We start from the raw sequence: 25,067 nt of genomic DNA, 5'->3' as shown, positions 1-25,067 counted from the left end.
AAGGGAGCTGGATTGATTTATAGCATGCTCAGCCCTGGCAAACCCCCCCAAAATGCCTCTCCACCACGCACAGGGGGAGTATTAGGGATGCAGAGCAGAGACCTGCCCTCTGCCCAGTTTGAGGACCCAAGCTTGGTTCAAACCCAGCCTGCGGGAAGGGCTCGTGTGATGTGGAGGATGGGGAAAGCTTGGGGGGGGGGGGCTGCGGGGGTGCAGGGCGCACTGCCACAGGGTGGAAGCATGCAGCTGCCGGTGGATTAAGAGATGCATTTAACCATTACTCACAGGTCAAATATCAGGTAGTGGTGGCCCTCTTCGGAGATGCTGTCATGGAGCCTCACTACGGCAGAGACAGAAGAGTTACGGGTATGCCTGGCTCCCACCCCGCTCCCCGGGAATGCCTTTGCTCCGCTTTGGGCACAAGCAGGAGCTGGGGAAGGGCAGAATGGGACTATTCCTCCTCCCTCCTCCTCTTGCTATTGCCGCTGGCTGGGTTGGGGGGTCCCCCCGCTCAACCCCAGCCGTGGCCCCAGCCTTGGGCAGTGGTGCAGGGCTCAAAGGTCACATCCAAATCAGGGACTGCCTGCGGCCAGTGCCTGGCCAAGGTCCCGGGCAGCTGCTGGGCTATCTTGGGTGCTGGGCAGGCTGCAGGCATGGGTGCCCCCAGCCCAGCCCTTTGCTCCATCAGGAGAGGTGCCCAGGCGCAGGGAGAGCTCAGCCAGGGTGCTGGGCTGCCAGCCCTGGCACCAACGGGGCTTTTTTTTATTTTCTGCTCATGACCTTCCTTTTCTCCTTGGGAGGTCTCAGGTCAGGGATATCCAGGAATCACCATGGGATGAGTTTCCTTCGGAGGAAGCAGTCTCCCCGTCTCCTCCCGCGGGGCTGGCGTCTCGCCCCGCTCGTCACACCGAGGGGCATCCTCTCCCCTTGGACACGTCGTGCCAGGTACAGTTGGGTGCAAACCTGCCATCCTGCAGCTGGGTTCTGGTTATTCAGGCTTAGATCCCTGCTCACAGCTTAGCAGGCAGATGTGCAGTGAGGGGACAGGCACAGAAACAGGTAGGATGTATAAAGACCGCTCCAGCATCCTCTGGCCCCCACATCATGTTTTATTCTGGTTTCCCTGAGGCTGTAAATATTTAACCCTTTCTCTTTGCTCACCTGGTTTCAGCCTGATACAACTTTCAATATCTTTGAGATCTTTGGAATCCAGGGGGGGGAAGGAAACGTTCAGGTAAGTGATTTTGTGGGAATTTGTGCTCCGCACCCATTTTACCGCAGCTAAATCAGCTGAGCCCTGTATGGAAACATCCTCCAGACTCAAGTCTGAGCCGGGGGAGAGAACAAGCCCCAACGTCGAGTGCAGACACTGTGCTGCATCGCTCTTTTCTCCCAGGCCAGCAAACGTCGCTTTGCTGATCCTACCCCTCCCTCCAAGCTCAGTGCGCAGATCCAGCCGCTGCTAAAAGCAAGCTGCCAGCGGCATCACCTCACCCTGCAGGGGCAGAGGAGGTGTGCTGAGCCAGACGGCATCTTTCCTCTTGGTCTTGTCTATTGACACAATTTTCTCCTCTTATTTCCCTGGCCATCTTTCCTCACTGCCAGTCTCCACAGACGTCCCCTGCTTTCCAACATCACTATCTGCTCCCTGTTTTATTCCGACATAATCCCAGCTTTTCTGCCTTCCTCTGCGGGAAGAAACACATTTCCTCCCATTTCATCTTGCCCGAGAGGGATTGGGGATATTGTGCCTGGGATCCTGCAGAAGCCAAAGTGTTCAAAGGGGGATTAGGCGAGTTCATTGTGGATAGGGCCAGCATAACTACAAGCAGATGGTCCGGATACAACCCCTGCTTGGGGAAGTCCCAATGCCCGTGGCTGCCAGGAGCCGAGAAGGTATAAGAAGGAGCAGCTGCTCTAAATATAGCCTGATCCTACAAGTATCTGTTACTGACCATAGTCAGAAAGAGCTGCGACAGCCAAACCACTCCAGCTGAGTGCTGAGAGCCAAGGCAGGAGGGGGACACAGCTTCGGGACCGGGGGGTGAGAAGACAGCGGGTACCAGGAGTTAAAACTCCAGGGCTTGGTGTAGCTGAAGCTTCCCCAATAAAGCAAGGCTTCCGTGCAAGGACACGCAGCTTTGGGAAATGACAGCTCTCCCTAATACATCGCCTGGTGCTGTAGATGTGCTGTGGGGTCCTGGACCTGCCCTCGACCACCCACGCGTGGCTTTCTATGCAAGGCTTTCCAGCAGGCACAGTGCAAAGCACAGGTTGGTTCCTCCAGGATCACAGCCGCAGCACGGCATTCCCATGGGAGACGGAGGGACCCACCTCCCTGCAGGAAACGAGTGAGGGGCCAGCAAAGCCCCTTGGCAGCTGGGGTGCTTCTCCCAGGGAGGGATCGAGAGGGGGTTTTCTGCCTTGCCTTCCCCATGCCCCTGGCAGCCGTGGCTCCTCTTGTTAGGGCTGGTCTGCAGCTCGTTCCAGCTCCTGGGTGGGTAATTAGCTGGCTTGTGCTGCATGGAAGGGAAGCTGTGAGCCCAAGTTTCCAGGCAGCAGGAGCAGTGGGGGGCTGAGAGTGTGGGGTGGGGAGGGTGGAGAAGAGCCTCCTGGGTATAAATAGCAGCAGATTGGGCTTGTTAGGATCTCATGCCGTTAACCCCTTCCAGCCTGGTGCAGCAGGGTTGCTCGAAGCCTGCTATCTCTGCAGGTCACAGCCAAACAGCGAGGTGAGGTGTAGGGATGGGGGAGAAGGCACAGCGGGGCTGAACTGCAGGACGAGGTGTTTCTGTCTCCTGAGACCCCACCAGCCCCATGGGCAGGTGATGGAGAAGGAAAGGAGGAAGACAGCAGTAGGGAAAAGCTGGGGCCAGGCAGGGAGCTCTGGCTGCATGGCCCAGCTACCATCCTGCAAATCCTCCTGGAGTGGGTTCCTCTATTTTTAGTATTTCTTGCTATTCACGCACTTTGCAGTGCGTTTCCTCCAGGTCTCAGCAATCCCCATGTGTATTTTGCTGCAGAGGAAAGGCCCCGGCTGCTGCTGTGACTGGGAGAAGCTGGACTCCCCGCCGGGACCCCAGCAGGGCAGCTCCTGTGTGGGGCATGGGTCCTGCTGGAGCAGAGGCAGGGGGAAGGACGATGGCCAGATCCTGCAGGGTCCGGTGCCCCGGCAATGCAGGGGAGACCTGCCACGCCACTGTGTGCTTGAGTCAGATGGAAGCTGACAGGCTTTTTATCTGAACTGAAATATTTATGGGGTGGGAGCCATGTGGCTGGTCCCAATGGCACTGGGTCTGGCTCCCTGGATCATCTGCAGCGGTTCCTGGGAAGGGATGGATCCAGGCCACCGGGAGCAGCGAGGGGGCCAGGGAGGAGCCCAGCCAAAGGGGAAACCTCCCAGCTCCCGGCTGCAGGGTGCAAGGGCTGCGTAGCTCTTATCCTACACCCAAACGCTTTCCCAAAAGCTGCAGGATCCCACTGGGTTAGGCACATTCCAGGGTGCAGTGGAGACGAGAGGGGGTTCATCCCTGCTTTTGCTGCCGGACCACCCCCAGGGACCAACAGCCTGCATCAGCATCACTCTCAAGGCTGGGGTTTGGAATTTTCTTTACTGCAGTTTTTTCCCCTCCCCTCTCTCTCTCCTTCTGGCCTATTTTTGTCTTTTGCAGGGGCTCAGGAGTTTTCCTGAAACAGCTTTTCCGAAGGAGGCTACTCTCAGATGGACGGTCGGTGGGAAAGTCTTCGCTTCCCCCCGCCATCGCTCCTCCTACACGCCCCGCGCTGCTGCTGCAGCTCGGAGCTGCAGCCGCTTTTTGGAGCATGCAGAGGAATAGAGCACCCGAGGGGGGGGGAGAGGAGTAAAAATAGTCCCTTGCAGCCTACTGGGGCCCCGCTTCTCCCTGAGGGAGCTACGGCCAAGTGGGTTAGGTAGGACCTACTTCAATCCCCCCCCCACTTGGTGGAGGCCTTTCTTCCCCTGACCCCGTTTGAAGATGCTGACTCCCATGAGGAAGAGGAGGGACGGCTCTGCAGGTCAACAGAGCGGGCTGCTGCCGAGACCCTTCTCCATCTCTGGGATGGTAGCCGGAGCGCAAGGGAAGGACAAACAGCCTGTGCTGCTGCAGGCAGGGCTGAATTTGGGGATCCCCCAGCCCTGGTGGGAGCACGGGAGAGCAGGTGGGCAGCGGAGCCGGGCACGGAGCACTGGTGGATTTGCCCGGTTCCTTGCCTGGCACGCGGAGGGTGCGGAGCCGGGTGCACTTACCGATGTTGGGGTGCTTCAGGAGGCGGCAGATCCGGGCTTCTCGTTCCAGCTTCTGGTGATCTGAAAGAGGCAATGGTCCTAAATTAGGGTCTGGGGAAAGGGAATAAACTGTTCTCAGCTCCTGCCATGCAGGAGGAAACCTGGGGGGACGGAGCAGCTGGCAAGGAGCAACCCCACCCTTTTTTTTTTCTGCTAAAGAATAACAGGTTTGGAGACATGTTCAGCATCAGGGCCTGATGGACAGTATCCCAGCACGGATGCAGCCCCCAGCCAAACACCCAGGCACCGATGCCACGGGCAGTCCTGGGCTTTGGATGATCCCTTGCTCTCCCTTGTCTTTGCTGAACAACCCCCGATCCCCTCCCGAAAACCTCGGAGCTGCCGGGGTTATCGCTGCCAGCGGCACTTGTTCTGTTTTCTCTTATTCAGACAAGCACAGGCAATCAGCAAGGACATTTCTGGCCCCAAATGGTACAATTTGAACAACAAAAGATAAAGCGGACCAGCGAGAGATATCGAGCTGAAACGGGGCTATCCGCTTTGCTCCCTTCTCTATCCCCAGCCGTTTCACATCAGGTCTTTGCTCTCCTACATTGCAAAATCCTGGCTCTGAAAATTTGCTTCACCGTGGTGCTTGTCTCCAAACAGCCAGCACAGGTCCCTCTGCCCGGCTTTCACCAGGCTCGGGAATGTGAGACAACAGAGCTCTGGGCAAAGCAAGTTGAGCTGAGCCAAAAAAGCCTCCACCCTGGGGCAGCCCAGAATGAATTTTCAAATAATTTTGTTTCTTCTTCCATGTCTCTGCACTTTTCTCCCTCCTTATACCTGACCTAGCCAGCCTGCACGGAGGTGTCTTGTCTTCAGGCATTTCGTGCTAGGAGGAACCCAGCGGCTGGGAGAAGCGAGGATATAATTAGGGCTGCTCGTCTCTCAGCACTATCACTGTTACCTTGCAGGTTCACACCCCAGAGTCTCGCTCTGCATCAAACCTGGGTGTCTCCGACCGCTGAGACGTGAAGCCAACACAGCCCCTTCCCTGCGGGGGCTGGAGCCTTCCCCAGGGCTCAATATCCCCCGTCCAGCGACGGCGGGGCTCGCCCCAGGGCTTGGGGCGAGTTTTGCAGCCTGTGCTGGGATCCGGGAGCCAAAGGCTGGGACAGACTTAGTGGCCTCGTTCAGCTCCCCACGGTGTTTCCCCCAATGGGGGACAACCTGCCCAGGGTGGGACAGGATGACAGGGCGAGGTTGGGGTCTAGGCTATTGCTTTTCACAACCAAAATGCATTGTAGGGTGGAGGACAGGGACAGGATGGAGGGACAGTGTGACCAGTGGGGCAAGCACTTATCTGGGGAACGGGGGAGCTGCTTTCTGCCTCCTCTTCTGCTCGTGCCTAACAGTGATTTTAGGTGAGTCATTGATTGTCACTCTCTGCCTCAGTTTCCCCATCTGCAGCCTGAAGTCTGGGGCCAAATGGCCCATGGGGAACCCCGGCATTGTTGGAGTCCAGTAAAACTTCTTTGCTTGCTTACAAGAGGCCAGAGATCACAGGAAAGGGAGGTGAACGTTACCCCAAGTACGGCACCGCTCCGTGTGCCTGCACGCCGCTGCCGGCCGAGCCTTCAGCTGCACAGGGGCGAGCGTGGCCACTGGCGGAGGGCAGAAGGCTGCCCCATCCCTTCCCTGCTACGAGCCATCCCATCGGCTCCGGCTCCCCGGAAAGCCACCACAGCAGCAGCGCTGTGCGGCACCCCCCCTCCCCAGCCGCTGCCCCCCCACTTTGTATCCTCGCAATCTGTCGCCACCAAAACGCCTGTGAAGGCAAAGCCCGGCACAGGCAGCTTGGCGGGGAACGCTGGGAGGCTGGGGAGGTTCGATAAACTGCAAACAGCACGGGGAGAGCGTGGGAGATCAGCAAAAACCAGGCGAAATGGAAAATGGATCAGGGAATTTAAAGGGGGGGCAGAGATGGGGGTCCCTCCAAAGGGGAAGAGGACAGCACTGGAGACCCAGTGGCACCCAGGAGGGGCTGGGAAAGGTGCTTATCCCTACAGGGTGAGGGCCAGGGACCCCTGCCCAGGGACCCCTGGCCAGTCCCCATTAGCAATGCCCCAGCAGGGCAAACCCCAACACATCCAGCTGGCCATCGCAGGATGAAGCCGGTGCGGGTGCGGAGGAGGCTGCCGTGCCTGCGAGGCTGCAGCGCCTGGGGATGCAGCCCCGGGCATGCCCCAGCATGGGAGCACCTTGGTAGGAAAGGTCCTGGGGGACCGTGGCCATCGCTGCCCCTGGTGCCACGGGCTCGGCTGCGAAATGCAAGGGGAATTGCTGCCTGAACCGAGCCACTCACTGCCCGGGGAGCGAAGGCAGCCTGTGCTCCGTGGGCTTTGCTCTTTCCAACTCTGTGTGGGTCCTGCTCGGGCAGATCTTCCCCGCCGTTGACTGCACAGCAAGGATGGGCTGGATACGGGGGCACAGCCCAGGGCTGGGTCTCTGGGTTTGCAGTTTCCTCTGAGCATCGTGTGGATACAACCCCTGCACGGGGCTGCAGGCTGGCAGGGGACCCCCCTGGTTGCGCAAATGTCCGGGACAGGGCTTGCAGGGGCTTTGCACGTGGGTGGGATGGCTGTGCCAGAGCAGAGGAGCAGTGGGACAGACGGACAAAGGGACAGGGGAATGTCCCTCAGGCAGAGGGACCCTGCTGAGCTTAGGGGGCAGCTGCCGTGGGTCAGAGCATCCTCCCACCCACATGGCACAGCACATCTACCACCCGGTGAAGTGCGGCTGGGGGCAGCGAGCCACGGCCGCAGCCCCTCTCCTACCCTACAAATCCAGCTGCTGCCTAGACCGAAACCCCATTTTTTCTCCAAAAACTCCAGTTTCTTTCCTGCTGGCTCCCTGTGTCGGCAGCTGGTAGGATGTCTGAAGAGACCATGGGGATATTTTGCAGCTCCTCTTATCTTCCCCCCGACCCCTCTCCTCCCTGCACACCTGCCCTCCTGCCCTTTGCGTGTGACACAGCCGGTGGCACATCCCGGTGGGACAGTGGCTCCTCATGCCCCTTTGGGGATTGTTCCCTCCCTGTGGAAGAGCCATCCCCAATGCTAGCGTTGCAGAAATGGGGGTTTCAACACCAATTTCAGCAGGCAGGACAAGGAAAATAACTCTTGTGAGATCTCTCCAGGGGACTGACGGACACAGAGCCGCTCCAGGGACAGCGCAAACCCCAGAAGAGGATGGAAAGGAGCAAACTGCCGGAGCAGGCGAGCAGAGGCAGGAGGGAGCAGAGGGAAGGCGGCTCAGTCTGCTCTCCAGGCAGCCCGGCAAACCGGGAGGTGTTTGCTGCCCGTCCCGCTGCCGGCTGGGCTACACGGGCAGGAGCCAAATGCCAAGGCCAGCACCGCACACCTTGCCCAGAGCCCAGCTGGGTGCCCAGAACTGGGAACCTTCGGCCTCAGAGGAAGGGAATGGTCCGCATTCCCAAACAGGGACAGGGACCAGCATGGGGCAGGGGGCTCAGCGTCAGTGCTGTGCTGCTTTGGCAGCACTGCGGGAGGGAGATTGCAAAGCACTGGTTTAATTTGAGGTCAGAAAGGAGTTTGTCACCATTTTCTGCGTTTCAGTTTTGCCTTCGGAGGTGAGCAGTGGCATCAGGGAGAGAAACTGAGAGAGGGAGTTAATTAAACCCTCCCGGCAGGGCGCTCGCTCCCAGCACCCATCCTGCACACCCGGCCAGGAGGAGCCGGAGCCGGGGACACAGCAGCTGCTGTCTCATCCCCTCCATCCTCCTCATCGCAGCTCCTCTGCCAGATGCCTGGGGGCAGAGGGGTCCCAGCCTCAAGCAAAGGGCTGGATGAAGCTTTTCTGTGCTGGCTCCGCTCAGCTTTGCCAGAGGAACAGCCAGGACAGACCTGCCAGCACCTCTTCCAGCAGCAAAGCAGCCAACGTGCTCCACCAGAGCGATTAATTAGACAGCAATGAGGGGTGAGGGCCCATCTCCAGGTAGAAATTAAATCAAACCCCCACTTGAACAACATGCCCATTTCATTGATGTAGGTACATCGAGTAAGGAAACCCGCAGCCCCTGAGAGCAGGCACGGGGGGTCAGCGGGGGCCCTCTCAGGGAAGGTGATGCTCCCAAAATAACTGGGCTACCCAGCGCCTGAGGCTGGCAGCAGTTTAACTTGCTGCAAGGCTGTAACCATCATTTTGCCGCAACATGGCATGCAAGGTGGTGGTATGGTCTCAGGGATAGAAATGGGGTCCTACATCTCCCTAGCCAGTTTGGGGTCTGGGAGCCCCCCAGAGCCCTGGCACAGCCGGGCTGTGGGTGCTTCCCTGTGATCGGCTGGGATGCGGTGAGCGGCCACCAAGGCATCTCCTCAGGATGTTTGCCCCATCCTTCAAGGAGCTCAGCGTGTACCACAGTGGCGACAGGAGGTCCCCCACCACACATCAAACACCCCCCACCTCGCTGCACATCAAAGGCATTGTCCCGGTGCCATGCAGAGGGGACAAATTCCCCGCTCCGCAAACCCTGCTCGCCTCTCGCCTCCCCGAAAACACCCCCAGCACCTACCTCGAGCAGACAGCTTCTTGGTATTGATGATCTTGGCCGCATACTCTTGTCCTGCCAAGACCTTCACACATCTCCGGACGATGGAAAAAGCACCCCTGGGAATACAAGAAGCCGGAGGGAGAGGTGAAGGGCTCGGCACGGGCAGGGGCATGGCTCAGCCCTGATGTGCCTGTGGGGCGAGGGGCAGCCACGGGGATGGGGATGGGTGCTGGCTGGGGAAGGGGCTTGGAGAAAACATGGAGGGCTCTCAGTTGGCCTCCCTGCACCACTCTTCTTGGGGAATGATGGGGGCAAGCACAGGTAGACCTGGATTTGCCCCATTTTGGAATGCAGGATTTGCCCCTCCGTGCTCCCCTGGGACACCCCAGGCTTTGTGTGCCTTTCCTCCTCTCCCTCCTCAGCTCTGCCCTACCTATCCCCTGGGAGAGAAGGAGCAGTGATTTACCAGGGGTATTGGCTCCTGACGGACACCAGGATGGCTGCAGCTGCCACGCAGCACTCGGCCGCTTCATTTTAGTCTGTGCGTGTGGCTTTGCATGCTCTAGACCTTGCAATCACAGCAGCGCTTTGCAGAAGCGGGTGCAAGCAGCAGCAGTGGGTGCAGGTGAGTGGTGCATGGTCCCCCCAGCTGCAAAACTGTCACACAGGCAGGGACAGCCCAGGGGACCCTGCAAGCAAGGACCACTGGAGCAGAGCTGGACAGGGACCGATGCTGCTGCGGCTTGCACACGCGTAAACCAACGTGCAAGGGTCTCCTGGGGCCTGGCAGGCAAATGAGCACGGGTGCTTGGGACACTCCAAAGATGCTCCTCTGCCCCCGTACCCCATACCCCAAGCCCTGCCAGCTCGTTGCACTGAAAGCACGCCGGCACGATGCTGGGAGCTGCAGCATTGCACACACACGGGCACACGCACGCTCTAGCCCTGCTGAGCGCAACCTTTGTACCAGGTTCCCTTTCCTGCCAAACCCCTCCAATCGCTAAAATAACAACTATCAAAAGCAATCCCACCTCCTGCCCCACCTTCCCCCCCGCTCCCCGTCGCCCGCTCCCGCTCCCTGCCGAGGAATAAAAGGCCGCAGGCTGGCGAGTGGCGGCGGATAATTGATTTTACCGGTGGGGGCGGATGGAGACGGGCAATTTGGATTTGAATGTGATCTTTAGGAGAACAGGCAAACGGCGGGGTGCGGAGGGATGGGGCTGGAGCCCCGGCAGAGCCGGCAGCCCACGCGCCCAGGGCTGCTGCACAGAGCATCACTTGCGGCACGTGCCAGGCAGGAGCCGGGGGAACAGCATCCCAGCGCTTCCCAGCCTCCCCGTCTTGCCGTTTAATTGTGGCTGCTGGAAGAGCTGAGCTGTTAATATCCCTGTAGTCTGGGGGGGATTAGTTGGAAAGGGGGGACAAAATGTTTTATATTCAGCTTGCCATGGGGTGGGAGACCAGAGCCATTGCCAGCCCTGCAGTGCCATTCTCCCCATCCCGCTGGGAACCCCGCACTGCCCGGGGCTTGGGGGCTCCTGTGAGTCCCTGTGACCCAACTTTCCTATATTTTTCCTAAAGACACATGTGCTGCTTTTGCAGTGGCAGGAAAGTCTGCAGCAGTGAGTGCAGCAAGCAGGGAAGCCCCCATGCCCACTGCCCCAGCTCGAGGTTTCCACCCCAGCCGCAGGGTTTCACTGTGGGACCTGACGTGGAGTTGGAGGGATGTAGGTGTCCCAGACCCCCTGAAGGCTGGGGACCCCCAGCCACTCCTGGTCCCAGTGCCCACAGCCACTCGCTTAATCCATTTATTCCAGCTAAACTGAACGGCGGGGAAGGGGGAGCCGTGGGAAGCGGGATGCAGCAGGCAGGGATGGGATGCACCGCGCTGCCAGAGTGCAGGGTTTCACACCCCCGGCTGCATTCATGGCTTTTGGCTCCTCTGGGCCTTTTTAACAGAAACCAAATGTCTATTTGTGCTCAGTGAAGTGCAAGCAAGACCCTGTGAGCCTGCTGGGTGGAGGGGACACGAAGTGCTGGGTGCAGGTGCAGGACACCCCAGGGTGCAGCATGCTTGCCATAGCCCTGTTCCCAGTCCCAGTCAGGTCCTGCAGCGGGTCTGCACTGGCCAGGAACCCCTTCACGTTGGGTCTTTGACCCCGCTGGGCGTTTCACAGCAGCCGGGCTCTACTCCCCGTGCCAGGCTGCTCCCGTGCTTCCCAGCCCCGTGTGGGATCTTCCCAGCCTGGGAGAAAAATCCCCCCTTGGCTCCATCTAAATCCAGCATCTCCTTCCCTGCAAATGCAGGCTTCCCCCCACCAGCACCAGGGGCTTACAGGGCAGTGTGGGCAGAGCAGAGAGTGCCAGGCAGGGAGCTCAGCCCCATCTTGGTGCAAGAAACCCCTTCGGAAGGTGACATGCCCTGTTCCTTGGCCGTGGGCAGCGGAGTGGGTCCCTTCCCTCCCTCCCAGGCTGCTGGCTCTTTGGATGGGGCCAACCCCCATGGCAGCTGGGGGCCCCCATCTCTGCCTGGCTCGGAGATGGGGCATTCATCCCAGACAACACAAGCACGTCCCAGTTTTAGCACTGGATGAGTACATCACCCGCAGGACCGTGGGTAGTGACCGTGTCTGAAGGCTGCCATTTCAGGGTGATGCTGGACCCACAGCCCAGCAGCCAGCTCTGTCCCTCCAGCCCTGAGCCCTGGCACTGCTGGGTCCAGCCCTGCAGCCCCCATCCCTTGGTCCCCCGGGCCAGACATGACCCCATGCCTTGTCCCCACGGCCTCCCCCTGCCAGGCCGAGCAGCGGCTCTGCCACCGGGATGCTCCGCTTCTCCCTTTTTCACACCTTCCCTGCCAGCGCCGGGCTGCGCTGCTGCTGCCCTCCCTCTCTCTTCAACACCTCCTCCTCCTCCGAGGCATTTTATCTCCTTTCTAGAGAGAAGAGTGTGGGCTGGGGATTTTTTGTTCCTCCATCTTTTTTTATTTTTTTTCCCCCCCCTTTTAATAAAACCCCTCTCCTGCAGCTCTGGGAGCGGAGGGGCTGATCGTACCGCTCGGCACGGTAATTGTCTCCAGCCTCTCCCTGAACCTGCCGCGGGGGCGGATTTGGAGGCGCCGATGGAGCTGCACTTCATGTTTGTCCTACTCCGGGGGGCCGTGGGCAGGATCCTCTCCCTGTCCGTCCCCCCTGCCAGTGCTGCCCCCCGCCCTCGCCCCAGTCCCCTCCTGCAAGTGTGGGGCTGGGGGGGGGATCGGAGCAGCCTCTCACTTGCTTGGCTTTGCCGGGGCTGCCACGGGAGAAGGTTTTTCCCAGCTCCATGTCCCCCACTCAGGATGGATGCCCTCCCCGTGCCTGGGAGGTGCAGGGATGCGCCCAAGGGCTCCTGCCCCATGGGGCAGGCTCTGCAGACCCCCCCCTCCCCATCTCTGTCCCCCCACAAAGCCCTGTCGTGGTGCTACCAAGAGGTGTGTGGCATCTTAAACCCCCAGCTTGCCTGGGTGTCAGGATGGGTGACAGCCGAGGAGATGGCAAAGGAGGACAGTGGGTGCAGCAGCCTGACACCCAGCACCTCCCTCCTGTCAGCCAGGCTCGGGGACATCCCATGTCGTCCCCCCCAGCAGACTGTCCCAGTTCCTTGGGGACAGCAAACTCAAGATGGAGCCTTTCTGCTCCAAGCCCCGCTGCTCCCCTTTGGGGTCTGGCTGGGGGAGAGCCATGCTGCTGCCCACCCTGCCTTGCCCCTGCCGGGATGCCCCCACCAAGATCAGTCCTGGGAGCATCTCGCCAGAGGAGGAACACCGCTTCCCACTGCCAGTGGCTGCCGCAGCAGAGCAGAGGTGCAGCGCTTCGTCCTGATTTCCCTCTCTAAGCCCACAAAGCGGAAATTTCCCCATGGGAAACCACTGATTTTTGAATGTGCCAGGATGTGCTGGAAACCATCCCGGTGGAAAATCCCCAACCCAGTGCCTTGACCAGCCCAGTGAAGCCCTTCGCTCGGGAACATGCCTCAGTGCTGCAGTGGTACCGGCCCCCTGGAGAAGAAGGGAAAGCTGTGGGATGCTCCAAGCTGGGGATGCTGCCCTGAGCCACCGGCCGAGTCGTGCTGCCTCTGCATCACCCCAGAAGGTCTGGTGGGCCGGGGTGCGAGGCTCGCAGGGCGCTGGCGAGCCGCTGCGCCAGCTTTGCTCCTTTATTCGTGAACGTGTTAAAATGCATCTGTCGAGGTGGTTTTACACCGTGGTGCCGGGTCATACAGGCAGCCCGCAAGTCTGGGTCCTCAGCCCTCTGTGTCAGCACCCACCTAGCAAAGCATTGCATCGCAAACGCCTCCGGGATCCCTCCCGATCCTCCCCCATCACACCTGGCCTGCAAGCTTCCCTCCACATCCCCACAGCCGTGTCTGCCCAGCCAGGGCCCAGCAGCCTCCCTGCAGGCACCCAGCAGCCGCTGCCTCTCCTGCCCACCCCCTGCCCACCCGCTGCCACCACCACAGAGCCTCAGAGCCCAGAAAAGCCGAGAAACCTCTGGAAAAAACAAGTCCCAAACCCCACCTTGCCACCAGCTCCCCAGCGCGTACCCATGCCCCTGCCCACAGTGCCAGCTGGGACTGTCCCTGCTTCAGGGACCTGCTCCCCATCCCACTGCTCCCCAGAAGCCCCTCGCAGCCACCCCGACGCTTGAGGGGATGGACGTGCATGTCCTGGGACCGGGGGGGTCCGCTCGCCTCCAGGGAGCTGCACTTTGTAGCAGCAACCTGGTCCTCCCATTTGGCTGGGGAATATTAACTGCATTTAGCCTGGCACAAAGTCCTCCCCTGTTTCAACCTCTCGATTTCTCCATCTTTGTCCTCTCCTTTCTCCCTCACCCCCGTTTCGCACGCCAACGCGCGTGTGGGCGCACGTTTAGGCGCAGGCTGTCCTGCACCCGGGCGATGCGGTGTTGCGGGGCTTGAGCAAGTGCCTTTGCCTACGGATGGACAAAGCTGCCCATCTGAAACACGGGCATCAGTCACCCAGCACAGGCACCCCGAGCATGCCACCACGTCGCTGAGCCACTCCGAAGGGAACACGGCTGCACGCCCCAGATTTACGCATCAGCTCCGAAAAAAGGCACAGAAACCAAAACACAGGCACACGCCTGCTCACTTCTGCGCCCGTTTTACAGCCACATGCTCGGCAAGAGATGGAGCATCCCTCTGCCCCACAGAGAGGAGGACCTGAAATCTCCTGCTCCAGCCTGGGGTACTCAGAGCCCCCCAGGATCGCCTCGCCACGCACGGGCATTTTGCACACACATGCACACACACATGCACCCTGATCCAGGCACAAGCAATGACAGCCGGACCTGCCGAGCTGAGCCCTCGCCGGCAGGATTGCCGGGTCAGGCAGGGCTGTGGCTCACCTGGGGGGGGCACTCACACTGGGACAGGGGTGGGAGACACCCCCGGTCTGTCCAGGAGCTGCTGGGATTCACCAGGGGCTGCCAGGCAGACTGGGTCTCCTGCAGGACTAGCCAAACCCCAGTGAACCCAGATAGAGAAATTCCCTAAAGAAATGTAAGGAAAAGCCCGCTGCTTTGGCTTTCCTCCTCGGCTGTCCCGAACCTCCTCCCAGCTGGAGAAGTTCCCGGGGGAGCCGGCAGCATCCTCTTTTGGTTTTTCCATAAGAAGGACAGCCGCCCCCTCCCTGGGCAGCTCCAGCCCCCTGGGGTGACCCAAGCCCCCAACCGAGCACCCCTCAGCAGCCACCCAAACTCAGGAAGGGACAGAGAGGGCAGGACTGGGGCCGGCAGCCCCCATCCTAATCCGAGTCCCCCCAGCTCCCTGGTGCCTTTGCTCCGTGCCTGTCTCCTTTCTCCCATCTCTAGCGGTTCCCAGCACCGCTGAGGCTTTTCCCCAGCTGGGGCACAGCCCCACTTCGAGCATCCCAGCCCCGTCTCCAACTTACTTGCCCAGTTCCTCGAAGAGCTGGTACTCCTCGGTGAAGCGATTGCAGGTGATGGTGGCCATCCCGAGGGGCTGGAAATGCTCCCTCCCCAGTGCGGAGTTTGGGGCAAGCAGCTCTCCTCTCGCTCCCTCCCTCTCCGTGTGCTCCCGGGGCTCTCTCCTCGCCGAGGTAAATAAGGGAATATGTTTGATTGACAAGCCCGGAGATAATGATGAGGGCAATTTGTCTTCTCAGCTTCACAAGCCTTCGTCAGCATCCCCGTCCCCATGGCGACCACCGCTGCCAGAAACGCCCTGTTTCTGTTGCCGGGGCAACTGCTTCCCAAACCTGCCACCCGCCCGTGGGGACCAGGGCCCTGCTGGGGACCCCGGCTCCGGGGGCTGCCCGGGGGTCACCCGCCTGCTGCGGGGGTGGGGGAAGTCTAAACCGCAAATATTAAAGGCAAATTAAAGGATGTGGCAGTGGTAGAATAATTGGGGCAAAAAAGGGTTTCCATGGAAACTGTGGTTTCCATGTTGCAGGAGGATGCTGTCGCCCCAGCAACTGCTTTCCCTCTCCTCCCTCCCCAAAATACAGGCCCTGCTGGTGCCCGCAGCGGCATCCCTCTGGGGTCTGGGGGGCTGTGGGATGGGGGACACGCTGGGGCGAGTGGGAGCAGCTGGAGCAGAAGTGTGTCAGGAGAAGCTGGAGAAACCATGGCAGGTCCCCAGGTCCCCAAACCGGCCGGCCATCAGCCGGGGTCCCCGGGGGGGGGTTTGGCCCCGATCGTTCTGCAGGGGAGGGCTGGCCGCACCAGGGAGCTGCTCCCCACTCCCCCCCTTTGCCTGCCAGCTCTCCCCACGGACCCCGGGGCTGCCGGAGGAGCGGGTCCCGTGGGTGTCCCCCCCGCCATGGGGTGAGCAGCTTGCCCTAAAGCGCAAGCTAGAGGGGGAGCAAAAAGGCTGTGTTTTGGGCTGGTGTTTTCCTGCGGTGCCCAAGCCGGAGCACAAAGAAGGGGGGATTTCAGAGTGGGGGTAGGAGGAAGGTCTGCACCCCCCTCGAGCTTTTTGCTGCCTAGTGCATTTAACATAAAAAAAGCACAAAAAGGGCAATACAAGTAGAGTAATGAGGCCCAAGACTGCGGGGGACAGGCTCCCCTCTGAGCCCACCTTGCTGCTGGCATCCCTGGCAGCATCCCTGGGACACCCAGCACCCTCTCCTCCATCTACGCCACCCCTTGCACCCTCCCATCTTCTGATGCCCCCAGAAGAGCTTTCTTCTAAGCTTTTGGCCCGTTTCTGGATGATTTTGCAGCAGGAGCCCCCACCATCCCGGGAGAAGGGGCTCCCACCACCGACCAGGAGAGCATTGCCTTTGGCAGCTGAGATGGACTGAGTTCCCTTTCCGGCTGCCATGGAAGGGTTAAAAGGAAAAGAAAAGGCTCTAACCAGACAAAAATAGGGAGAAATCTTTGAGAAGAGAGAGAGAAGGAGGAGCGGAGAGAGGGAGAGAAGAAAGGAGGTGGAAGTGGAGGAGGACAGCAAGTGGCGGAGTGAGGAAGAAGAGGGGGAGGAGGAGAAAGGTCTAATGGCTTTTCCATTAATTGCACCATTACCCACCTTCATCCCCAACTTGCATCCCCGCATCCAGCCTCCCGCTCCCACGTGGCCCAGACAGAGAGAACCCTGTGGCCCTGGTGGCAGGACAGGGACCCGCTTCCCACCCATGGGCAAAGGGACAGGGCCATGGTCCCCAAGGGCTGGTGGCCTTTGGACCCACCCTGGCCATGCCACCATGCAAGAAGAGCACACCAGGCACCCTCACTCGGAGTGAGCATGATGCACGTGTGGGATCTGTGCCCTGGGGCTATGATGGTCCCCAAAAACGCCTCCCTGCCTGTGCATGTCTCCTCCCCATCCCATTCCCTCGTGAAAGGGGGTTACCTTTGCCACCCCCGGGGCTGTGCCGGGAGGCGGGGGGCTGCTGCGGGGGCCGGCGCAGCCGGATGTTCAGGGGAGTGCTCTCCTCCTCCAGCTTTTTGGTGCCAGCCCCCAGCAGCCCATCAGAGCCGAAGGGTGAGAGGAAGACCCCCCCCCAAGCTGGAGACCCATGGATGCCCGTGGGCAGGTGCGTGCCCCCACTTTGCTTCTGCCTGCTCTAACGTATGTGTCCCCGTGGGCGCTGCAGTGTGACCTGCCCCTCCTTCCCGCGCCCACCCCCACGCTGGCACGCGTGTTCAGCCCCACATGCGTGACTCGGTGTGTTCCTGGAGCCGGGAGGAGGGATCTGCCCCTTCCTTCCCCCCAGGGCCACTGCTGCACCCCTGACCCCCACGGCCCGAACTCCTCGCCTGGGGCAGGGGGTGATGGCAAAGCCCCCCACGGGGACCCTGCCTTCCTCCTGGGGTTTCTGCTGCCTGGCAGAGACACGGCTCTCCAGGAAGGGTTTTTCCCTTCCTGCCCTCCTCTGTCTTCAGGATTTTTCCCTTTTTCTCAGCATTTTTCCCTCTCTGAGGGTGAGGGGGTGTCAGGCTTCTGGGTGCTGAACACGCTCTGCTTTGCCGATGATGTTTTCCCAAGCACAGTCCCAGTCCCAGTGCCCCAGTGCCTGGGGACAACCCAAGGGGAGCAGGAGCTCTGGGTGGGACCTTCCCCCTCCAGGCTGGGGGCTCTCCCTTCAACTCAAGGGGAGGGGAGCAGTCCCAGCACTCTCCCAGAGACCTCAGGATCCTCTTCGGATGTCTCTCCTCGGCCAACATCTCTGTTCCCGGCCACCCCAAGATTTGCTCCTGCAGGGTTTTGCAGAGCCAAGCTGCTCTCCTGCTGCCGTGCTTGGGTCTGGCCGCCTGATGGAGACCTTCATCCCCAGCGGCTCCTCTCCATCCCCAGGCTGCCTCTCCAGAAATGCCTCCTGCTCTCCCCACGCCTGCTCCAGCTCTACCCTGCTGATATTTAGTTTCTGCATCCCAGCATGGGACTGCCCCAGGGTGGGCACCTGAGGTCCGATGCCATATCCCAAGCGCACTGGATGGGCAGCTGTCTCACGGAGCTTGGGGAGGACCAGCGTGTCCCCAGGGGACTGCAGCCGGTCCCCCCCCCTCTCCTCCCAGGGGACAGGGCTTGCCTGGGCCTCAGGGAGCTTGCAGCAGTGCCTCGCATGCAGAACCAGAGGGGCTGCGAATTACATATTGCAGAGATCCCAAAATTACTGGGACAGTTTCACACACAAGCTGGGGTCTGGGGGATGCTCAGTTGCTGTCCTCTAGGAAGCTGAATTTGGGGTTATTTTTAGATAAAGATTATAAATAACATGGTAAGGAGAGCTGATTTACATTTAGGGTTGTGTTTGCAAATGTGCCCTGTCCCTGCGGGCCCCAGCACTCGCTTCTGTGGCCACATGAAACTGCTTTTGGTCCCTAGGGCCACCCTCTCCCTGACACCAGGGTCCGTGGGCAGGTACCCTCCTGCAGACATGGCCGTGGGTACCTGGGGACTCCCAGCAGGTACCACACAGCTCCCTGGGGCCGTCGTGTGCTGGGTCTGCGTGGGGAGAAACCTCTGCAAAACCACATGTCCTCGGACCCCTGGAAGGAGAAAGGATGCAACTGCCTGGCATGAGATACAGCCCCTGGTCTAGAGCACCCACTCCCCAGCATGAGGTGCCCAGAGTGCCCTGCCGCCCTCCCACCATGGCAGTTTGTGGAGATGTCCATCTCCTTTCCTGCCGCTGGGCTTCTTCCCTTCCCTCTCTCAGGTGGAAAATGCCCGTAGGGCTGGAGAGGCTCCGAGGTACCCCCAGTCCTGCCTGACCCACCCCCACCCCCATCCCCATCCCCATTCCCATCCTCATCCCCATCCCCATCCTCATCCTATCCCCCTCCCCATCTCCAACGCATCCCAACTCCATCCATTCCCATCCCATCTCCATCCCAACTCCCTCCAGCCGGCAGGGTGGAGGCAGCAGTCCATCCCAACGGAGGTGAGGTAGACACCACCCCTCCATCCCACCCCGCTCCCACCTCCTCCCAGCCCAGAGCCCCAGTGGCCCCAAATCCATCCCCCTTCCCCCTGCCCCCTCCGCAGGGCTCCATCCTGCACCCAGCTCCTGCCCGGGGTTTGGAGGAGCCTTGGGCTTGCACGGCTCTTTGAAGGGTGGTTGGGAAGGAGGGGACCGCTCACTCTGTGTGCAAACACATCTGGGTGCAGCATCAGGGCCAGGCAAGGAGCTCCACCACCTGAGCATCTCACCAGCTCCATTAACCCCTTGGCAACCAGAGCGCACAGGCACTCCCAAGGGGTTTGAACTGGGTGAAGACACGGGATTTTGGCACTTTGCTGCATTTTTCCCCACAGAGACCATTAATGAGCAGTGGTGGGACAGGGATCCCATGCAGCAGCCACCACCTGCACCTTCCCAGCCCAATGTACAGATACAGCGGGACTGGAAACAGCGGTGAAGGACAACTGCTCTCCTCAGGTTGGAGGGTCTGTACTCTCAAAGCACCCAGAGATACTCCCACCTACTTTTCCTCTTTGTTTTTGGGGGCAGAGACTTTACTTCAACTCTTTCTTTTTGTAAAAATTCAGAATGCAACTTTTTTTTAATTAAAAAAAAAAAAAAAGAACGTAGATCCAACGCTATGGCTAGGCTGACTGCACGAACCCAGCTTCAGCCCAGCAGATCAGAAACTGGAAATGAAGCAAGACCGGACGAACCTTTCCATGGGGATATTAGTAAAATTGAAAGGAGAAAAATCTAACATGTTTTCATGGAAATTTCCATTTTTGAAGAAAAAAAAAAAAAAAAGGACTAAACTTGGATGCGTTTATATAAATATGGAAATGAAAGCCATTTCCCGAGCCTTGTCGCCGCCCCATGGCCAGCCCCGCTCTCCTGCTCCCTCCAGCACTGGTTCTCCCTTTGCCATGACTCGTGCCCGAGCCCCCTGCAGCCATAACCCTCTGTCCTCCTCCGGCTCTGGCTCAGCCTGCAGCAGCCTCCTCTTCTTCAGCGAAACATTGCTTTTTATTCAGCAACCGGTTGGCTTTGCCAAACGGCAGCTGGCACCGCAGCCCCGCTGCCAATGGGCACACCGGTGGTGCGCATCCCAGGGGACCAGGCTGGACGGTTGAGGTAGTTAGAGGATGCGCGGCATCTTCCCGGGGCTCGCCTCGGCCGGGGTGATGCCGTGGGGACCGGTCCACATGGAGTGACATGCTAAGGGAGCCGGGGAGGGAGATGAGGCTGATGGAGGAGCTGAGTCCCCCTCTGAAACCTGTCCTTGATGCTGCTGCAGGGCACTCGCCCGTAGGGATGCGGGGAGCCGACGGGATGGCACGGTGATGGGTGTGCACGGAGCAGCTGGGACTGGCGCACACACTGCCACGCTCTGGCTTTGCAAACTCCTTCCCAATTCTGCAAAAGAGGCCTCCTCTATTCTGCCTCGCTGTCAGCTTTTTTTTTCTTTGTTTCTATAGAAAATCCCAATTCCCCCAAATAATCCAGCTAAGAGTAAGAAAAGAAAAAAAAAACAAACGTGTCATTGCATTCTCTTCCCGTCCCCGTCCCTCTCTCACACACAGGGCTTGAAAGCACACTGAAAGGTATTCAGCGTGCACGTTGCCAATTGTCACATCTTTCAATGACAGATTTTAAATGAATGTTATTTTGCAAGGGAGAGAGAGAGGGGAGGGAAAAAAAAAAAAAAAAAAAAGAAAGCCCACACTGCTCATCCAAGAGCTGACAAGTCCTAACGGGCCTCATTTTCCAGAGACAAAAATAACTATTTTCAAAATTCACAGCAGGGCCTTCGCCTACACACGCTGCACCAAGAGAAACCTGTGGGGAGAAATGTAAAACACATTGTGTAAATGGAAATGCACCATGCATCCAAAACGCTTTTAAAGCTATTTACCCTCTTTCATCCTCGCCAGCTCTCCTCTGAGCGCACGTATGCACGCTCGCAACCCACCGAAGGCGCGGGGGCACGGCACTTTGCTGGCTGCCCAAGCTCCCGAGCTACCTGGCCCCCAGTAATCACATGGGTTGGCTCCCCACGGCAGACGGATGATGGGGAGGTGTTTCCCCCCCTACGCGTGCGCTGCTGGGAAAGCGGTGCCCATCTGCGGCGAGGGGATGCGGTGAGGTGCTGGCAGGCGGGAGCCGTCTCCGTCCCCTCCCCACGGCTTTAAAGTCCTGCACCTACAGAGCAGCACATCACCCTCTGCGGAGACCTTCTTGAGATCTTCCTTCTGCCCCAGGTTCAGCGGTGGGGATGTGAGGATGGGGAGAGCCCCAGCACTGGGGGTGGTTGGCTGGTCAGATGCATAGGATGCGTGGGGAGGAACGTGGGTGCCTACAGCCATGCACATGGAGGGGGGGTCTGGCCAGGCAGAACTGTGGATGAAAGGGTCTGCTGGGTGGCTGACCCGTGTGAAGTCCCCCAGAGCTTGGGGCAAACCTGCCTCCCACATGTGGGGCCGTGAAGAACCATCTGTTCTCTGAGTGCATCCAATCGCATCTCCGTGGGCCATAGTTTCTCACCAGGGCTGTTCCTGTCCCCACAAGCCACTGGGGAGGAGAAGCCATGACCCCACATGAGGTCCCTGTAGTAGCAAGGCTGAGTCCAGCCATGGCGGTCTCAGGTCTGACATCCATGGCCAGGAATCTGTCTTTCCACAAAGAAGTATAATAAGGAAACATTGCGGTCCTGGGTTTGGGAGAGGCCTTCAAGTTCCCAGAGCAAGACCAAAGAAGGCAACTGCCTGGCAGCAGGCAAAAAGTCGGGAGCACGTATATACAGGGAAATGATGAGGGACAACCTGCAGGCAGAGCCGCCAAGGCTGGCCGGCCCCTCTGCATCAGCGCCCCAGTGTCCTGCGCTTCCTCCTGCTGTTGCAATGGCCAACACTTAAAGCTTGCGATTGCCTGCAGAGTCCTTGAGAAAAAGTCTCTCTCTTTGGAAGGGGCTGTGCGTGGGCCAGCCCAGCTCAGAGGACATGTACACCACCGCCGAGCAGCACGGCTCAGTCCGCATCACCCTTCCTCAACCACCAGGACCACCTCCCTGCGGCCACCGGTCCAGCCAGAGATGAGAGGTGTTTTGGGGTGAACCCTGGAGCAAGGGAAAGCAAATGGGTGCTGGCCACCTCCCTGTCTGTCCCTTTCCCTCACTCCCACCCTGCGGCACTGCCATCCAGAGCTTCATCCTGGCCGGGCTGGGTCGATGCTGGGGGAGTCTCCCATCAGATGCGGTTGGACATAAGCCTGGTGTTCAGCTTGCGGAAGAAAGAGCGCAGCTTGCAGATCTTGCACTTCTTCTTCTTGTTCCTACTTTTCAGGGGCTCCCCACCACCTTCCCACTCCTCTGCATCATCCTCGCTGGCCCAAGGTCCCCAGGCACCGCCGTTGAAGTCCGGGTGAGCCCGCGGGTTCTCTGCAGGGTACCGCACCGGGATGGCTGTCCGGTTGTAGTGCACCAACCTCATCAGGAGGGTCCTGACCACATCTGGGCGCTGGTCTGAGAGGTCGTAGCGCTCGTAGGGGTCGGCGGTGATGTTGAAGAGCCACACGGACTTCCTCAGGCCGTCGGTAAGACGCTCCAGGTTCCACCAGCTCCCTGGGAAATTGGTCAGGGTCTGTGGAGGGATCCAGTCGCTGTACCCCGGGTCACCAGTGAGGAGCTTCCACTCCCCAACCCGGATGGAGGCTTGCACGGCTGTGTTCCAGATGCCGAAGCCATCCTCCAAGGAGCCGTATTTGGCGTGGTTGTACAGGGGGTCGATGTTGTGTAGGATTTCGGTTCGTGGCGACTCCTTGCCCTCGCTGATGGCAGGCCAGACGTTATAGCCATCCAAGCCTGGGACGTTGCTCAGGTTGCCCCTGGCCAGGCTGACCAGAGTTGGGTACCAGTCCGTGATGTGAACCAGTGCCCAGCTGGTCCGGCGCTTGCGCTTGATCAGGGGACTGTGGACAAAACCGATGCCACGGACTCCCCCTTCCCAGTACGTCCCTTTGCGGCCCCGTAAAGGCCAGTTGCTTCCCCCGGAGAAGGTCTGCCCGCCATTGTCAGTGGAGAATACGATCACGCTGTTGTCGTAATAACCATACTTCTTGAGGGCCCAGGTGATGTTCTTCACCGCCTCGTCCATGCACGTTACCATGGCGGCGTACTTGCGGCGAGCGACGTTGCCCATGGAGCGGTAGCGGTAGATGTACTCCTTGGGTGACTGCAGAGGTGTGTGGACCGCTTGGAAGGCCACGTAGATGAAGATAGGCTCTTTGGGGCTGTGGGATGCCAGGATCTTGCTGACGCGCTGGGCGTAGAGGAGAGTGGAGTACTTCCCACTCTGATCCCAAGCCACGTCCTCCCCTTCGTGTAGGTCGTAGCCACAGACACCTGGCCCGTCGCAGTTGTCATAGGTGTAGTAGTCCACGTTGCCCGTCAGGGAGCCCAGGAAGGTGTCAAAGCCCCGACGGGTGGGCAGGCACTCCTTCTTGTAGAAGCCAAGGTGCCACTTGCCCACCATGTGCGTGGAGTAACCGGCTTCCTGCAGCTTCTGGGGCAGGGTGACCTGGTCGAGGGGCAGGCAGTTGGGTTGCCGAGGGCGGATGATGGAGTGCTGCAGCCCTGTGTGGATCTGGTACCTGCCAGGAAAGAGACAAGAAGAATCAATGGGGAGCAGTGCTGGGTGGGGACATGGTGGCACTTTATGTACCGGAGACCCCAAATGCATGCAGCTCTCCATGTCACCCAACCCAAACCCATGGAGCAAGCTCCATGCCAGAGACAGGGAGCTCCTCATCCATGCAAAAGTATCAAAAGCAGATAAAAAAAAAAAAAAAAAAAAAAAGAGGGGGCTCAGCAGACATCTCAAAAGCACACTGGGCTGCTCTCCCAGGATGCCACCAGCAGCTGGTCCTGCTGCTGCCACCCCAGGGGAGCTGGCTGGGCTCTGCCAGGGCTGGGCAGCACTAGCAAGAGTTGTGTACTGATCCCTAGAGGCTGGCAGTGCCCCACCTGGGTGCCCACACATCCCTGTCCTCCCCTGCTTTGCACACCCTGGAGATGCCTGGATCCCTCTAGAGCCACCAGGAGAGAAGAGAGGCCTTTGCCCAGACCCCGGTGGGCTCCACTACCTCCAGGCAGTAGGTGACCACATCCATAGGCACATCCCTGGGGCTCACACCTCAGCAGGAGACGATTTGATGGAATCTGCCTCCTATGGTGAGTGCTGACGTCCCAGCCCTGCTCCAGAGAAAGCCCCATCTGTTCCAGGAGACAGAAGGGCCCAGGATCAGGGGAGATCTGGCTGTGCCTCCATGGAAGAGATTGATGGACCAGCATCCAGCCTGCACTGGCCAGTGCAGCACTGAACACACAAGTAGGAAAAGCACGGTCCAAGGGACTTGTAGATGGAGGTGAGAATGATCCTTCGACCCCACAGCCCAGCAGCAGATCCCCAAGGGCCAGTGTGACAGCAACATGGGAATGCCCTGGGGACACAGCTCTTCACCAAAGACCACCCTCTCCCAAAGTGACGTCTGTTACCCAATGGCATCTGAATTTTGGGCATTACCATGTGCCACGATTTATCTCATGTGAAAATCAACCATTTACCCAGGGAGCCTTCTAGAGAAAGCCAGCAAGATACCTTTGTCTGGAGGATCTCCATCATCTGCCAATATACGAGGGCATCTGTCTCGTGGGCGAGCTGGGGTTAAGCCCCACAGAGCTAAGGAAGGGATGGAAGTGGGGACACGAGTGGGGTGTGAGCAGGCGCTGGCTTACCTGCCGGTTATCAGCTGGCTCCGGGACGGGGTGCAGATGGGTTGGATGTAGTAGTTCTCCAGCTTAACACCCTCTGCTGCCAGCCTGTCCAGCGTTGGCGTCTGGATATCTGAGCCATGATACCCGACGTCATGGTAGCCCTGGTCATCGGTCAGAATGAAGATGATGTGGGGTGGCCTGGTGAAGGCGGGAGGCAGCGATTTCTCCATGGGGTCCGTGGCCACGTCGGCCACCAAACTGGGCTTCATCCAGTCCCAGGATAAATAGCCAAAGCTGAGCAGGCTGACGAGCGAGAAGCCCGTGAGGGCATAGACGGCCATCCCGGAGCACACTGTGCTGCCTGTAAAGGGAGCTACTGTCCCGGCATCGTCTCAGAGCCACGGAAACAGGAGGTCTCCCCCTCCTCCAGGAGAGTCCCCCGACCTAGGGGATGATCCCCAAAACCCCTGCAGCCAGTTTTGCGGGAGCAGCTCCCATGAAGGCACACTCGCGCGCACACAAAGAGCTTAATCCGCCAGGGCTGGGT

General features: G+C 59.5%; 2 protein-coding genes across 3 annotated transcripts in view; both read right to left on the bottom strand.

Moving 5' to 3' along the window:
* CAMK2A (calcium/calmodulin dependent protein kinase II alpha) overlaps positions 1-15,014 on the bottom strand; it is a 33,274-nt gene extending 18,260 nt beyond the window's left edge. For both annotated transcript variants that reach the window (XM_049829546.1, XM_049829547.1), the window contains exons 1-4: positions 14,773-15,014; positions 8,844-8,938; positions 4,268-4,327; positions 286-340 (exon numbers count right to left, since the gene is read on the bottom strand). In XM_049829546.1, the coding sequence (XP_049685503.1) occupies positions 286-340; positions 4,268-4,327; positions 8,844-8,938; positions 14,773-14,834 (272 nt within the window). In that variant the 5' untranslated portion in view covers positions 14,835-15,014. The remainder of the gene's footprint in view (positions 1-285; positions 341-4,267; positions 4,328-8,843; positions 8,939-14,772) is intronic.
* Positions 15,015-21,995: 6,981 nt separating this feature from the next.
* ARSI (arylsulfatase family member I) lies at positions 21,996-24,861 on the bottom strand. The gene is made up of 2 exons (XM_049829545.1): positions 24,542-24,861; positions 21,996-23,397 (listed from the first exon to the last, which is right to left on the bottom strand). Exons 1-2 carry the CDS (start codon positions 24,859-24,861, stop codon positions 21,996-21,998), a joined length of 1,722 nt encoding a protein of 573 aa, XP_049685502.1.
* Positions 24,862-25,067: the final 206 nt, after the last annotated feature.

The sequence above is a fragment of the Accipiter gentilis genome, chromosome 26 (genome assembly GCF_929443795.1).
Source record: "Accipiter gentilis chromosome 26, bAccGen1.1, whole genome shotgun sequence".
Classification (NCBI taxonomy): domain Eukaryota; kingdom Metazoa; phylum Chordata; class Aves; order Accipitriformes; family Accipitridae; genus Astur; species Astur gentilis.
Note: the sequence above shows the minus strand (reverse complement) of the source record. Positions and strands in the feature narration are given on the sequence as shown.

What these genes read in the sequence shown, in the direction of transcription:
- ARSI (XM_049829545.1), bottom strand. Translation starts at nt 24,861, where the DNA reads ATGGCCGTCTATGCCCTCACGGGCTTCTCGCTCGTCAGCCTGCTCAGC. An exon ending in AGCCAGCTGATAACCGGCAG is followed by an intron (nt 23,398 to 24,541) that starts GTAAGCCAGCGC and finishes CTTTCCTGGCAG; the next exon opens with GTACCAGATCCACACAGGGC.